Raw genomic sequence first — 15842 nt, forward strand, 5'->3', positions numbered from 1 at the left:
GGGAACCTTTTGGGGTGATGAATATGTGTTTCATTATGCTATTGGTTACACCAGTATATATATTTGCCCAAACACCAATTTGTGCTTATAATTGGTGAATAAGGTGATTTTTAAAAGATCATATTGCTTCAGTACTCTAGTATAGTATTTTCAACGTTATTTTGAGTTTGGGCATCCTTAGAGTTGTTTATATACTTTTGTTTTTGCTAAAGAAGAAACATTAGAACACTCAAATTCAGGTTAAGATGATGTTAGCACCAGAGTAAACTCAAAGAATAACCAGTCTCAGAGGAGAAGTGACCACCTTTTACCAGAATTCCGATTCTGATTCTTGCCTTGAGATGCATGTTTTGAAGACGTGTGTGGGAATCGCCTTGGTAGAGCTTCCTGCCAGCAGTTTTTTCTAGCAATGTGATTGCTAGTATAATTTCTAAGTTCTAGCAACTTTTATCTCTTACGATTCAAACATATTTAGTTATCTGTATTTATCTTGAGCTGATTTTTTAAAAGTCAAGCTTTTTTGTAACATTGTGTGCAGCTTACTGTGTCAAGATATTAACAAAAATTTTATCTCATTGTGTACACTGAAATTTCTTTTATTTAATTCTAATATTTTTCTTTGGATCTTTTCTTAGCCAGACTTCTTCCTTAAGATGCTATCACTTGGAAGCTCTTCTTCCTTTACTGTCTCTAGCTTGTGTTCTCATCACTTCACAAAAAAATGTTTTTTTTTTTTAACGCTATCAATCAACTTTAGTCATATCAGTTTGTGTTATTTTCAGTGCTGTTGCTCTCAGCATTTGAGGTTATTGATTTCCTCTTCTCAGTGAAATTCTTCCACGATGACTTCTGTAGCATACACTTATTTACTTTGAACTTATCCTTTTCTGCCATCTCCGTTTTCTAACCATGAGTTTTCCATGTGCTTGAGTTTTTATATCTCTGAGGATGCATCCTTGTGTCTTGGCCTTTATCGGTTGTCATTTGTACAGGGAATCCACAGCTCCCTTCATCGTTTACTTTTTTGTTGATTGTCTTTACTTCTAGGCTTCTTGGCTTGGTGTCAATGTTACAAGCCTTCTAATCAGTTCCTCTACTTTTTGCTTTCTCTTAGTCTTATCTTGAATAATCTGTCTTATTTGACCTTCTTTAAAACCATTTTGGAATGCTACTTTTGCTAGAAAGTTTATAATTGCTTTCTGTTGTTTGTTACATGAACTCAAATACCCAGGCTGGATAGCAGTTAGCTGTATCAACCTTTTATGATCAAGCTTAATGCTCCATATTTGCCTTCCTTCTAATTATATTTGTCTTCATACTTCCTTCCTCACTCTACTACCAACACCCGAATATATACATACATTACTTATTTTTACATTAATACTTTGGCTCCTAGTTAATCATTTAATCTTTTTTTACATTGCATTCAAGGCTAGGTTGAATAATATCTTTCTCCAATGCTGTTTAAAAAAATTTTTTGAGGATTTTTTTACTTCTGATAATTTTTTCCTATTTTATAAATTTGTTCAGTACTTACTACTTTAGAGTGTGCTTATTACCATTCGTTTACCACAGGCGTGAGTTGGTTCTCTAGTTTTGTGCTGTTTCCCAACTTGTTTGTAAACTGCTTATGGATAGATATGATGTTTTGCCTCTTTTATTTATACCCTGAGTATGTTTCAATGGTTTTTATATCTTTTCTTGTTGAATTGAAGGATTTGGGGTATATTAAGTGCCATATGCAGATGCTTTTGTTAAATATAATTTTGAGTGTTAGAAAAGCAAGCTCTGCCTTACTATAAGCTATACATATTTAAACAATATGATGAGATCACATAAAATGTATACTAGAAACTTGTTTTAGAACTTAGGATGAGATTTTTCCATATTTACATGAATTTAGTGACATTTTAAATTTTTGTTTGTTATATTAAATTATACTTTTTTGTTAGTAACAAAGGGTACTACTATTTGGTTGTTAATAGTTGTAATAGGAAAACGTTTTGCTTTAGGTTATATGTTTATTAATATGTTCAAATTAGGTAATTGCATTTTAAAAGTCAAGTGTTGACATTTTTTCTTTTGAGGATAGTATGGGCGTTTTAGGCCTCATGAGATAAACCTGTGAGAGCTCCTTGTTTCATTCCTAGGCTCCATTTTTTGGCAGTGGAGGGGCTGTGGCCCCATCACCTTTTCCTTCTCGAGGACAATATGAACATTATCATGCTATTTTTGATCAAATGCAGCAACAAAGAGCACAAAATAATGAAGCTAAATGGAAAGGAGAGACACGTGGCCGAAGGCTTCCAGAAAGGTATGACTATGTTCTGCAGAAGTTGCTTATGCTTTACTTTAGAGAAAGTGATGAAAGTCATTGTGCATATTTATCTTCAGAGGAATTCCACCTGGAATACATCCAGGATTCCCTAATGGGGCTGCAGGTCATCACCATTTTCCTGATGCTGATGCTATTAGAAAAGCTTGAAAAGACTGAATGTCGTGTCTAAACAAGCCAATGCAAACAGGTTTTACTGTGATGATCCATAAATTCATCTTCTTGTGTAATTTTGTCTTATGTCTTGTATAGCTCAGTACCTATACTTTGTGATGTTTTCTCCATTGATTACATAGAATCTCTTTTGCTTCTGGATGCAATAATTTTCTCACTTTCAAATTTGGCCCTTGATTACATGTGGCAAACATGTAGGTCCTCAATTCTACCTAATTTTTGTAGCGTATTTAAATATTGTAGGCTGAATATACTATTTAAAGGAACATGTGATAACTTTGAGCCAACATATGGTGGTAATAACTTTATCCACTTGCTTGAAATAAATCAGAATATATTTAGATGGAATCACACATTATGTAAAACTCCAAAGCATGCTGTTTTGTCTTCCTTTTCTTCATCACTTAGAACCCCACTTTTCTCTTTGTTGTTTTGCTTGTTTTCACATTCATCTCTGATTTATGGCTCTCTATGATCCAGTTCATTAAATTTTTCCTTTTCTTTCATTGAATTAATTTAATGCGGTAGCAGTTAATAGTTTTAATTTTCATAGCTCCTTTTTTCCTAACTATGCATATATTCTTTCTTAGACCTTTCCACTTCTATAAAATGTTCTGCTTAAGGAAAAGCAAATATTTTGTGAAAATTGTTACATTGCTTTTGCCTTGTCATTTTAAGGAAAATACTTTTGAGTGTAATAAAAATCTTTATGATCCTCCTCAGTTATAAAAGATGGATTAAAATTAAAATGTAGTTGAGCAGAGGTAAATGATTGAAGTGAATATAAATTAACATTATGAATTATATAAAGCAGCCTGAAGTGTTAAGCTAATTGTAGATTCTCTCCATTTTTGAGGAAGGAAGACTACACACTCACACATATACATATGTTTTATTAAATGGCAGAGCAAATTTTGTGTGTGCCTTTTATCCTCTGGTGTTGTTGATCTTTCTAGTATATAATTTGTTTGGCTTTATTTTGTTTTATTTTAATCACGTCTCCTAAAATAAGAATGTACATTGCAAAGAAAATGGGGAAAACTCTGCTATGCTTCTTCACACTGTTCATCATCCAGAATCTTTCTTAGTTCTTCACAGTTGGAGTGACAAATAATGGACTACATTGGGCCACTTGCATCCATCTCCTATTATAACCTTGAAATGTTTTCATATATGTATACTTGTGTTTCAAATTGTCTTAAATGGCTGTGTATCTCAGTAACCTCTTCCACTATACCACACTTTCCATTCAATCTTTGAGCATTGGATATAGTTTCATTATTTTAATTTTCAGTCTTTAAACCATTTGTGGTTGTGAGATCATTTATCATTCCATTTATATCAACTTTGGTGGGCTTAGCAGTACTCAAACATATACATTTTTGTATGTTGCATTGAAGTTATTGAATTTATTAAATATTATTTATTGATGATAGATATTATTTATTATATACCAAGTTATATTTATTCATCACAGCAACCCTTTGAATTAGATATTATTCTTCTAATAGACATGAAATTTGGCCTTACAGAGATTTAAAACTTGTTGCATGGTCAGTCAGCTAGTAAGTGTTTTGGATTTAAACTAAGTTCATCTGACTGTAGAGTTCAGCTTCTTAAATATTGTTATGAAGATTTCTCAGCTTCTTTAGATTCTGCTAGCAAACCAGCTAAAGAGTTATTGATTTAGTTGGTTATAAAATTGTAAAACATTGGAAACTTTAAAAATAAAACATGATGCCAAGTACTAAATGAACTTTCATATATATTGGTTAAATTTGTTTTGATTTTATCTGAGCATAAGGAAAATGGAGAATCAGTAGGATACTGTCATCAAGTATATATAATTTTCAAAAGGCAGATTCTATATACTGGACTAGTTTTCTTCAAGCTGACCTCAGCAAGATTAGAAGTAGGACCTGCAAACGTTTTAGAAGGAAGCAGTAATCACTTTGATGTAGTATAAATTCATGGAGAATAGATTATGTCAAATATATGTTTTATTTCTTTTTAGGGTTATAGGCTAGAACCTTAGTTCTCAAACTGTGTACTAAGGTGTCTTGGAGCATCACAGTGCCTTAGATATTTTACAATTTTGAGGGAAACACAACTACATCTGTTGGACAAAGCACAGACCACGACTGTTAAGCAGTTGGGACCTAACTATTTAATTAATGGAACTGCTAGGAATTTCTGCTGGCCTAGGGGCATTATGGAAAAATTACTTAGTTACCTAGTAGAGTATATAAACTTCAGCAATATATTGTTGCCAGGGTGTCTCAATGTAGATAAGGTGAAGAAATATAAATAAAGATTATTAGATGGGTTAGTAACTGGTTAAAGAATTGTATTCAGAGGATGCTGGTTAATATTTTGATGTCATCCAAATAAAAAAGTTTTAGAGGCTTGTCCTCAAACTGATCTTCATTTTTAAGGAGAGGCATAGACAAAACATTCAAAGGATGTAGTCATCATATTTCCAGAAGACATAATAGAAAGAAATAGTAAATATGCTGTGTGATTGATCAGGAAACAAAATAATCTTAGTAGACCTTAGCTACAACCAACTTGATTTAGATAAAATTTAACAGGAATAAATTTGATGTACTTTTGAGTCTGAAAAATTATCTGACCAAACAAATACATATTTAGAAAAGGTTTATAAGTAGCATAGATTAAAGAAATTGAACTAATGACCTTTCATTGCCCCTTGGATCAAATTGCAGCCCCCAAATGGCCTGCAAGTTCTCATAAAGGCCTGATACTTCCATGGCCTTATCTTGCTACTCTGTTTCTCCGCTTCTGGGTGTGGAGAGGAAGACATCTTTTTTCTTATCCTTGTTCCTTTGCACCTGCTGCTCCAGCTGCCTAGAATACCTTTGCCTCTGCCCATTTTGCCTGGCTAATGCCAACTCATTATTCTGGCTTTGGTTTAGGTTGGCACTTCTTTACTGGGTCTATAAAATAAAATAAAACATGGGACCTGATTGAGAACTTCCAACTTTTAATTATTCCGAGTAAGCTCACTAAAAAAAGAGTTATTAGCTCTAATCCCATCCTTTAGTAAACGAATGGACATTTTAACATGATAAAAGTTAGGATGACATAATCTTAGAATACAGCTTATCTTTTTGGAGTAAATAAATTTGGATTTCTAAAAATTATATAGTTTCTTTATATTGTTGACAACTATTGAAAACTTAGTGACGGACTACCCCGGGTCAGAGAACAAGCACTGGCTAGTCGCTACTGTTGTTCTAAGCCTGTATTAGCTGGTCTTCCAGGATGCTCTCACATTTTGATGAATATGCCTCTGTGTAGTAGAAATAAGCCTGTGCGAGGCTATGAGTTGGGCATCCCCTCCCTTGGTCACTGCTTGGATAGCTCCTTGGGGAAATTCTCAGGCACCCCTCATCACAACCACCATCACTACCACCTTTGCAACTACTACTATCATCATCTGAGGTTTTTTTTTTATTTGTACATGTTAATATCATTAGGTTTAAACAAAACCTTACCTTTGTCAGCATGCCATTTTTTCTCATTAGGGTAGCTTTACAGCTTTTTTTTAGGGTGTTGATTTTACAATTTAGTGGAATTTCAAATTTATTTATCTTTATTTTCAGATCCTGGTGGAGTATATACTCCAGTAGGTTAAATGAGGGAAAAGGAAGCAAGTTTAAACATGTTCATAAATCAGCAAGTTTAAACATGTTTGAAAGATTTACTTCTCTCCTGCAAACTCCTTATAAATGAAAAATAACAGAAAAGCCTTCAAACTAGTATTATATTTTGCTATAAAGATAAAAATGCCATTATCTTCTATCTTTTATAGCTGGTAGTTGTTGGTAAGGAAAAAACTTAACTACTGTGTGTATGATATTCTCCTAATCTCATACTTACTAATGGCCGTTGTCTCATATTTACATTTATACTGTAATTGTTTTCTACTGTCGTGAATCAACAACTTTTACTACTCCATCAAACAAACTATTGTCTTTGTCCCTCAACGTTTAGCTTTACTCGAGGGCACTTACTCTTTTTATCTTCCTCTCATCTTCAAGTTCCCTTTTCATACTGTTTTCTTTGCTGAATTCAAGACTGCTCACATATTTCCTGTTTTAAAAATACTAGCAGCTGACTACCTTGTTATCTCCCTGTCAGTTAGGATTCTTAACCAAATGTTCATACCTCTTTTTTCTCTCCCTTTTGCTCAGGGAAAAAAGGAAACCCCAAGGAAATTCACAAGTGATTTTTTTTTGTCCTGTTTTCTGCTTGCCAAAGTGTTAATAGGTTAGTTTTAGAAAAATCAGAATATATAGGAGGGTGTTAGGAAACAGGAAGGAAAATCACTACTCATCCCTACAAAGGCAGTCAGTTTGAAGACTTTGGTCTATTTTCTCGAATTCTTTTTGTAATATATTTTTTCCCTAGTTAGGAGATCGAATTCTATCTACAAATTTGTATCTGGTTTTTCTTTTTCAATCTGTTCTTATTTGACATTTTTACCGTAAAATTTTCCCATGCTAAAAAACATTTTCAAGGGGTTTTTGATGTCTATATAAGATTCTAGTGTCTGAGTTACCATAATTTATATAGCAAATCCCCTAATATAACACATTGTTTATAACTTTTTACTTTTTTGAACATTTTCGTGCCATATTTCATTTTTTATTGTTATTTTTGTAGAATAGAATCTTAGAAGGACAATTATTGAGTCAGAGGAGTTGGTCAGTTGTGTTCTTGGTGAAGGTTCTGGAAAAAATATTACTAAATTTATTAGTTTAACGAAATTTATTTATTAGCTAAATGTTACTAAATTTCTTTCCAGAAAAGCTGTGCCAATTTATACTCAGTCTAACAGTATGTGATAGTGCCCATTTATTGCCACCTGGCCGGTACCAATAGCTTTTTAGGAGCTAAAGGAGTTTTTTAAAAAACGTAAAGTTTAAGATTAAAGTATTAGAGAAGATGAAGTTTTCACTATATTCTATACTAGTTACACAATAGGATATTCACAAATTGGACACCTATAAGAATAGTGATAGTGAGTATAATGATGAAGATAATAAAAATAGGAGCTAATATTTAATTGGGCACTGTGCCATGACCAGTTTGAAGTAATTGACATATAAGGTCAGTCCTCATTATTCATGAATTGCATGTCTGCCTCCTTGCTAAGATTTATTTGTGACCCCACAATCAATGTTCCCAGTGCTTTCATGGTCATTTGTGGACGTGCACAGAGCAGCAAAAAATTTGAATTGCGTAGTGTACGTATTCCCAGCTGAGGTTGAACAAAGCAGTGCTCTGCTCTCCTGTTTCAGCCCACATTAACAAATACTTTTTGTGGTCTATTGAGTACCAACTTTTTTGCATTTTTGTGCATTTTGTTGGTGTTGTCATTGTTTAACATGGGCCTCAAGCATAGAGCTGGAGTGCTGTCTGGTGTTCCTAAGTTCAGGAAGGCTGTGCTGTGCCTTACGGAGAAAATATTTGTGCCAGGTATGCTTCGTTCAGGTGTGAATTACAGTGTTGCTGGCCAAGAGTTCAGTGTTAATGAGTCGACTATGTGTAGTATATATTAAATAAAGTGTCTTTAAACAGAAACACACATAACACAGGGTTATATATTAATCTTTTGTTGAAAATGTTGTAACAAGAGGCTGCCAGGAACCTAACCCTGTATTTCTTCTCGGGGTAGTGGTTCAGTATTCACTAATTTAGTATTCATATATCCATTTAAATGACCGTGTGTCAGGAATATTTAGATGGGAATATAGGAATACTTTATTCAGCAAGAAATTGGACTAGTTAACGCCCAAGGTCTCTTCCAATTTGACTATTATAATTCTTTTGTCTTGTACTTTTTAGTGACCATTGGCACTACAGAACATTTTCTCCACACTGTCGTAACTTCTCATTTTTATTATAATTTGTATGTCATTCCTGGTCAGTTCTTTTCCCTGATTCAGACTGAATCAGCAAACTGAACTCTATCATTATTTAAGGCTTTTACATTCTCTTTTCCTCGTATGTTGGCTCACCCATATTTGGCTGGTCCTTCTGTATATATTAATTATTTTTTCTCTTTCCTTCTTATTGGTAACTCTGGCCAGTCTGACTTTACTTCTATCCGTGTCTTAATAAGACATCCCTTCAATTAGCTTTAAAAAAAAAAGAAAAGACACTGTTTTTTTAGAGCAGTTTTAGATTCACAGCAAAATTAAGGGAGAAGGTACAGAGATTTTCCATATACTATCCCTCTCCCCACATATACATAGCCTTCCGCATTATCAACATCCCCTGCCAGAGTGGCACATTTTTTACAACTGATGAACTTACATTCAATTAGTTTTTTTTTTTTGCTAGGAAAGATTTGCCCTGAGCTAACATCTGTTGCCAATCTTCCTATGTTGTTCCTATACTCCCATTTGTGTTTTATAGAGCTTTTACTTTTCCAAATCTTTTCCTTTATATTGCTTTATTTAATGGTGTAAAGCTGACAACAATTCTCTTCCATCAGGTAGACATTAAGCCACTTAAACAGCAGAGGAAGCTTGATGAATAAACACTCTATATCCTCTTTTCATCTTATTAACCGTATACCACCCCAACTTTTCTACCTTAAGCCACATTGACTCATTTTTCATGTCTCGGATTATTTCTGCTACCTAGATTGCTGCCTATTTTTATGTTTTTACCTTTTAAAATAATCCATTTATAATCATCCTTCAAAAATTTTAAATTTCCTTCATCAGTAGAGGATTTGAGCTATGGATATGAAGTACCCACCCAGATCTTGCCACTTATTCATGTATTTGTAATAAGAAAGGGAAAGAAAAGAACTTAGTCCTTTTTTCCTCTTGTCAGGATGAAAAAAAAGGAGTTGTCTTAGAATAATTAATTCTATTTAACCCATTTTAATGTCTCTGTATTTTACTTTCCAAATTCTTAATTTCTTACCATATATTTGTGGCTTATATAGTGTTTTTATTTTCATTCCTTTGCTATTAATCTAGATTACTGTTTTACTGATTTTCAGTGGTATAATTCTGGAACTCAAAAGATATAGTCTGTTAAATTTGCCTAAAACAAAGTATATGTGTATGAATTCTTAATAATGTTTAATGAAGAGAATCACTATTAAGAAGTAAATTGACTGCTTTCTCTTTATCCCCATGAGCCTAGGACAAATATATAATTTGTGCCTCTGCACTTTAGCACAGTTTTACTACTTTAGAGAGAAATAAGAATATGAGTATGGGTTCTTCTTTTTGGTGTATATGAAGTAGTAAACAAAAATGTGTGTGGAAAATAGACAGTGTATAGGTTTTTAAACATTATAAGGAGTCATAGAATCAAACTAATTTTATGCTTTATTCTTTTAATAAGGCGTATTACTCTGATTGATTTTCCTATGTTGAACCAACCTTGTATTCCTAGAATTCTGTGTCATACATCTTTATATTTTCAAAGACAGATATAATCTTGACAGGTATTTGACAATTAGTATTTGTTTAATAAATGAGAGGACAAAAGAAATAATGTTAAGTAAAAATCACTACAGGTTTTAAGTTTGTGATTGAAAGCAGCCAGTTCTGTAAACCTGCTTATTTAAACCAGCTTAGGAAAAGACTATTCAGTGAAATACAACTTGTAAGTCATATAAATTAATAGGTAAAGCAGGTAGTACTATATATACATAAACGGTGTGAAAATCTGTAAATCAAAGCTGTTATGCATATGAGAAGGTTTATAGTAAAATATTTCTGTGCAACTGTTGTATTAATGTATTTCAATTGAAGGTTCAGACTGACAAACACTGGACGTAGTCAGTGGCTTAAAACAGGGAATCAAACACATTTTACTTCTGTAAAGGTTAGAGAAGGAAGTCAATGCAGTCAATATACCCAGCAGAGAAAGCAGAAATTTTATCTATTTGCAGATGGTGCTGTAACTTTTTAGGACCCCCCAAAGAGCTTTGCCAGTAGACATACAGTTTCGTATGATATGTCTGAACATCATACCCTCTGAAAATTTATCTGTCCTCTTCGGGCCCAGCCTTATATAAATTGGGCTATAAAAGACCAGGATATAGCTTTGCCTGGATGTATGCAGGAGATATGTTGCATCCAGACCAGAAGTACCTTATTAATCTCATAGTTATACAGTGCATAATATGACTGCTAGAGGACAGCACATGTGCACTACAGAGGCATAACAAATTTCTCATTCATTATTCTTAATCTACTCAGGTTACCATGGCTTAGGTGAAGTGCGTTTCTGAATTTGGTGACATGGAACTAAATTAAGATTTAGCTACCTACACACATCTAAGAGTCATAATAAAAGGTCTTTAATCAGCTATAGCAATTATCTAATCCTAGAAAATTCCAGTGATGGAAGTTTCACAAGAATCTCTTTTAAGTACCATATAAGGTAAATGAACCTTAGACCACAATCATTCATAACTCTGGTGAAACAGATTTTAGGTTTTTACAGCTTAATTTCGTTTGTTCATTCATTCATTTGCTTATTGAGGTAACATTGGTTTATAACATTATATAAATTTCAGGTGTACATCATTACATTTCGATTTCTGTGTAGACCACTTATGTTCACCATCCAAGGACTAGCTCCCATCTATCACCATACACATGTGCCCTTTTACTCCTTTGTACTTCCTCCTCCCCCTTCCCCTCTGGGAACACCAGTCTAATCTTTAGATCTATGTGTTTGTTGTTGTCGTTTTTTTTATCTTCCACTTATAAGTGAAGTATATTTAAAATATTTTTTATATGTTTCAATTAGTAGTTGTTACCAAAATGTGTGAAGGTAATAATTATTTGGGGCACGAAAATTAGAAGTATTTAAACCTACTGGAAGACAGAACAAACATTATTTCATCTATTTTTCAGAACATAACTTGGTAACGATCCTAAAGAGAGGATGTAGGAAGTTTGTGTGTCTTAGTAGCCAAAATCTGAGTAGATGCACTGCCAATAACTTGCTCATCTTTCTTCCTCACCTACAAAATTAACTGCAGTTGAAATATGCTCTGAATTCTCTGATTGCTGGAGTTGGGTTTTGTTTATTTTTGTATCTTCCATACTTAGCATGGTAACAGGCACAATATATATTAGATGTTCAATAAGTGTTTGTTATTGATATTTTTTATGTGTAGTCTGAACTCAACAACATGTTTACATTCTTTTATAATTGTCAGAGAAAGACACAGAAATATAATTGGGAAAGATTAAAACAAATAACTGCTTTTAATTTTTTTCCTAATCTATCCCTTGTACTTTTTAATATTTGTGATATGCAAGGAATTTAGACATTGCTTTTTACTATATGTTTGAAAACTCACACAAATATACTTTTCATTCTTTGTTTTCATTTTTGAAATTGCTACTGTACTGCTTTAATTTTACTTCAATACTGATTAAAGAAGGTTCTTAAATATATTTAATACAGAGTTCTGAAATAAGATTAACTACTTGGAAACTATTGAGACTGTTCTGTAATTAAGTGTAGTCTAAAATAATTGTATGTGTCTATAAGTAGAATAGATTCAATAAGTGTCAGAGAAAACTTCTTGTTAAGATTTGGAGTAGTAGTATAGATTTTACTTCTATTTAAAATAGTAAAGAATATGATTTAGGTAGTAGTTACTGATATGCATGTAGCTATTTCTTCATTACAGAGGAAGGTTTTATTTCATATCAGCCTTTCTTAGTATTCTGCAACAAAGAAAGTATTTAGAATAATTTTTAACTTTTTGAAATATTTAATATTCAGAATTTCTGACTTTGCTATTTGTCCAAATTACTCAGGCAAAAGGGACAGCTAGCTGTGGAAAGAGCTAAACAAGTGGAAGAGTTTCTGCAGCGGAAACGGGAAGCAAGGCAGAATAAAGCTCGAGCTGAAGGACATATGGTATGACTTTTTTTCTAAATTTTGAACATGTTAGTATTCCAAGGGAAGGTCTGGAATAAGGTAGGTATAAATGAAAAGAAGTGGAACCTTTTACAAACATTTACTCTAAACTTTTGCAGAGTATAAAGTTGTGATATATCTTATTTAATCTCTCTTTTATACCAAGGGTGAAATTCTATCATTGCTTTGGTTAATTGAGAATAAGTTCGTAGCTGTATCCTTCCCTTAAAAAGAATGGAAGTAGGTATAGCAACCCAGATATTTATATTAAAATGATAAGTTCTTACATTGCTTACTTTTTTCCCAGTATGCAAAGAATTTTAGAAGAAAAATGGGAAGTAAACATTTGAATAAAGATATGTGTAACTATGCATTTACTCAAAAGCAAATTAAGAGCAACAGTATATTAAAGCCTCCAGTTATGCCAGTTAACTAAATTCTCATGTATCCAAGAAAATATTAACAGCTTTTAGATAATCATTTCAATAGTTGAAACGTAATAGTTTTGACTTGTAGAGGTGCACAAATGCCTTTTGACCTTTGTCAACAGAACAACTGATGATTATTTCTGTTGGCTCAGCATCCCATGAAGCATCACGCTCACATAGGAAATAGGTCAACTCAATGGTAGTATATTTGGATTAGACTTATAGCATGTCTATTGTAAGTTCATAAGTGACATCTTTGTGAGTTAATTAATGTAATTATTCCAATTTAGGGTATTTTTTCTTTGAAATAATGTCATAGGAAAATAGTTAATTTTTTTAATGGATGCCCTTTATATTTTTAACCTACATCAGTTTATGTTTTTCTAATATCTGGAGTTAATCTGTGTTTGTATCCTTCCTATAGATAGTAGAAGAGAACCTCCTGCATTTTCCTTGCCCCATATCTCCTATGTTAATAGCATCTGGATATTAGTTACAGATTTAAATTTAAAATATTATAAAATGATTATTAGACTTATGGAGATTTACAGATTTCGTTCCTCAGCATTGGTCCTTACATCCTAATATTCTCCCCTCAGTGTATTTTTCTTCATGCTGGAGAATATTCTCTGGCAGTCCTTCTGGAAAGAAACTTTCCAAGATTTGTTGGGAAATGTCCTTATTTTGTCCCCACACTTAAATGATAATTTGTAGTGGTGGTCCATGGGTGAATTTGCTTAGCATTTGTATGTCTGAAAAAGTTTGCCTTTTTGCTTTTCAAAAATATTTTTGCCAGGTATAATATTATAGGTTGAAAGTTTTTTACCTTTCATTACTTTAAAGATGTCTCTCCCCTTATCTTGTGGCATGACTATTTCTGACAAGAAGTCTGCTGTCATTCTTGTCTTTTTCTTCTATAAGTAATATGTCTTTTTTCTCTGACAGCTTTTAACATTTTCTCTTTATCACTGGAAGCAATTTGATTATGATGTAGCTTGGTGTATTTTTCTTCATGTTTATTTTGTTGGGATTTGTTGAACTTCTTAGATCTGTGGGTTTATAACTGTCGTCAGATTTGGAAAAATTTCAGCCATTATTTCTTCAAAAATGTTTTTCTGTTGTCCCCCCTTTTCTTTCTTCTAGAATGCTCAGTACCTATGTACTAGGCCATGTGATGCTCTGTCAACAGTTTACTGATGCTCTTTCATTTTTTTCAGTCTTTTTTCTGCTTCATTTGTGTAGTTTCTATTTCTTTATCTTCAAGTGCATTAATCTTGTGTTCTGCTTTGTTTAATCTGCTTTAATCCCATCCAGACGTTGTGTATTTTTTTAATCTAAGATATTGTATTTTTTATCACTTAAAGTTTATTTGGGTCATTTTTATACTTTCCATGTGTCTCTCTATAATATTTATACTTTTCTCTACCTTCTTAAACATGTGGAATATAATTATAATAGCTGTTTTAATGACCTTGTCTACTTATTCTATTATTTATTTCATTTCTGAGTGTGTTTGTTGATTTATTTTTCTCCTCATTTGGGTCATCTTTTCCTGCTTCTTTACATACCTGGTAATTTGTGATTGGATGGCAGACATTGTGTATTTTATCTTGGATTTTTTTGTATTTAAATATATTGGGACTTTGTTCTGGGATGCAGTTGTTTGGAAACAGTTTGAGTCTTTCAAGGCTTGCTTCTAAGATTTGCTGGGCAGATCCAGAAAGGCTTTAGTCTAGAGCTAATTTGGCCCCACTGCTGAGACACTAGTTGAGTACCCAGTGCCCTTTTGATTCGGAGGTCTTTCAGCATAAAATATTCCCAGCCCTGAGTGAGCCTCAGGTATTGTTGATATTATGCTAAGGGTCACTCAGAGGAGACTCAGAGGAAACCATCTGCAGATCTCCACTGCTGGCTCTCTGCAGCTCTCTATTCTTTGGTACTCCATCCTGCAAGTTTTAGTGATCTTTAACTTCCCAATCTCTGACTCCTGTTTCCTTAGTTTAGAGAGACTGCTAATCTCTGTCTGGGGACCCTCTCCCTGCGCCGCAGCCTGGAAACTCTTGCCAGGCAGTAAGTTGGGCAATTATTGGGCTTACCTCACTTGTTTCTCTTCTTTCAAGAATCCCTGTCCTGTGTTGCCTATTATTCAGTATTTGGAAACCATTGTTTTGTATATTTTGTCCAGACTTTGAGTTGTTTAAGGTAGGAGGGTAGATCTGGTCCCTGTTGCTCCATCATGGCTACAAGTGAAAGTCTTGAATAATAATTTGGCTGGGTAAAGAAATCTAAGTCTGAAGTTCTTTTCCATAGTGATTTGAAGATACTGCCTTATCTTCCTTTCAGTGTTGTTAATGAGACATGTGATATGTTCTGGTTCATGTTCCTTTTTAAGGGATTTTCTTTTCTCTCTGATAGCTTTTAAGACTATTTTTGGATCCTTGATGTTCTGAAATTTCACTTGAATATTTCTCAGACTTTTTTTCATTGACCTGACTCAGGCTCTAACTGGATGCTTTCAATCTGAGTACTTGTCTTCACTTCTGGGACATTCTCAATTAACATTTCTTCAAATATTGCTTCTTCTCCTTTTTCTCCTTAAGAGGACTTTTATTAGATGGATAGATTAGAACCTCTGCATCAAATGTTCTTTTTAATGTACTTTTGTTTCATCTTTTTTATCTCTTTTTCTCTTATTACTATGTTTTGGAAGGATTCTTAGTCCTGAATATCAGCTCACTAATACATTCTTCAGTTTTGTCTGCTCTGCTGTTCAGCCCATCTAATGAATTTCTTTTAATTTTAGAAACTTGTATTTTCATGTCCATGAATTCTAATTAGTTTTTCCTTAAAACTCCTTGATCATATCCTTATTTCTATGATAATACTTTCGTTATTATAAATCTTGTACTTAGTGTGCGATCAGCCATGTTACCCTGGTTTCTTCAGTTTTTGTGTTTGTTACC

At 33.2% G+C, this 15842-nt stretch overlaps 1 protein-coding gene across 34 annotated transcripts in view; it reads left to right on the forward strand.

Moving 5' to 3' along the window:
* The window catches only part of NEK1 (NIMA related kinase 1), a 220222-nt gene that overhangs the window by 78154 nt on the left and 126226 nt on the right, over positions 1 to 15842 (forward strand). For 31 of the 34 annotated variants that reach the window (XM_070611442.1, XM_070611468.1, XM_070611449.1 and 28 more), the window contains 2 exons: positions 2151 to 2314; positions 12349 to 12451. In XM_070611442.1, the coding sequence (XP_070467543.1) occupies positions 2151 to 2314; positions 12349 to 12451 (267 nt within the window). The remainder of the gene's footprint in view (positions 1 to 2150; positions 2315 to 12348; positions 12452 to 15842) is intronic. The other 3 variants (XM_070611467.1, XM_070611474.1, XR_011537718.1) reach the window with 2 other exon arrangements.

Source organism: Equus przewalskii, chromosome 2, assembly GCF_037783145.1.
Source record: "Equus przewalskii isolate Varuska chromosome 2, EquPr2, whole genome shotgun sequence".
NCBI lineage: Eukaryota > Metazoa > Chordata > Mammalia > Perissodactyla > Equidae > Equus > Equus przewalskii.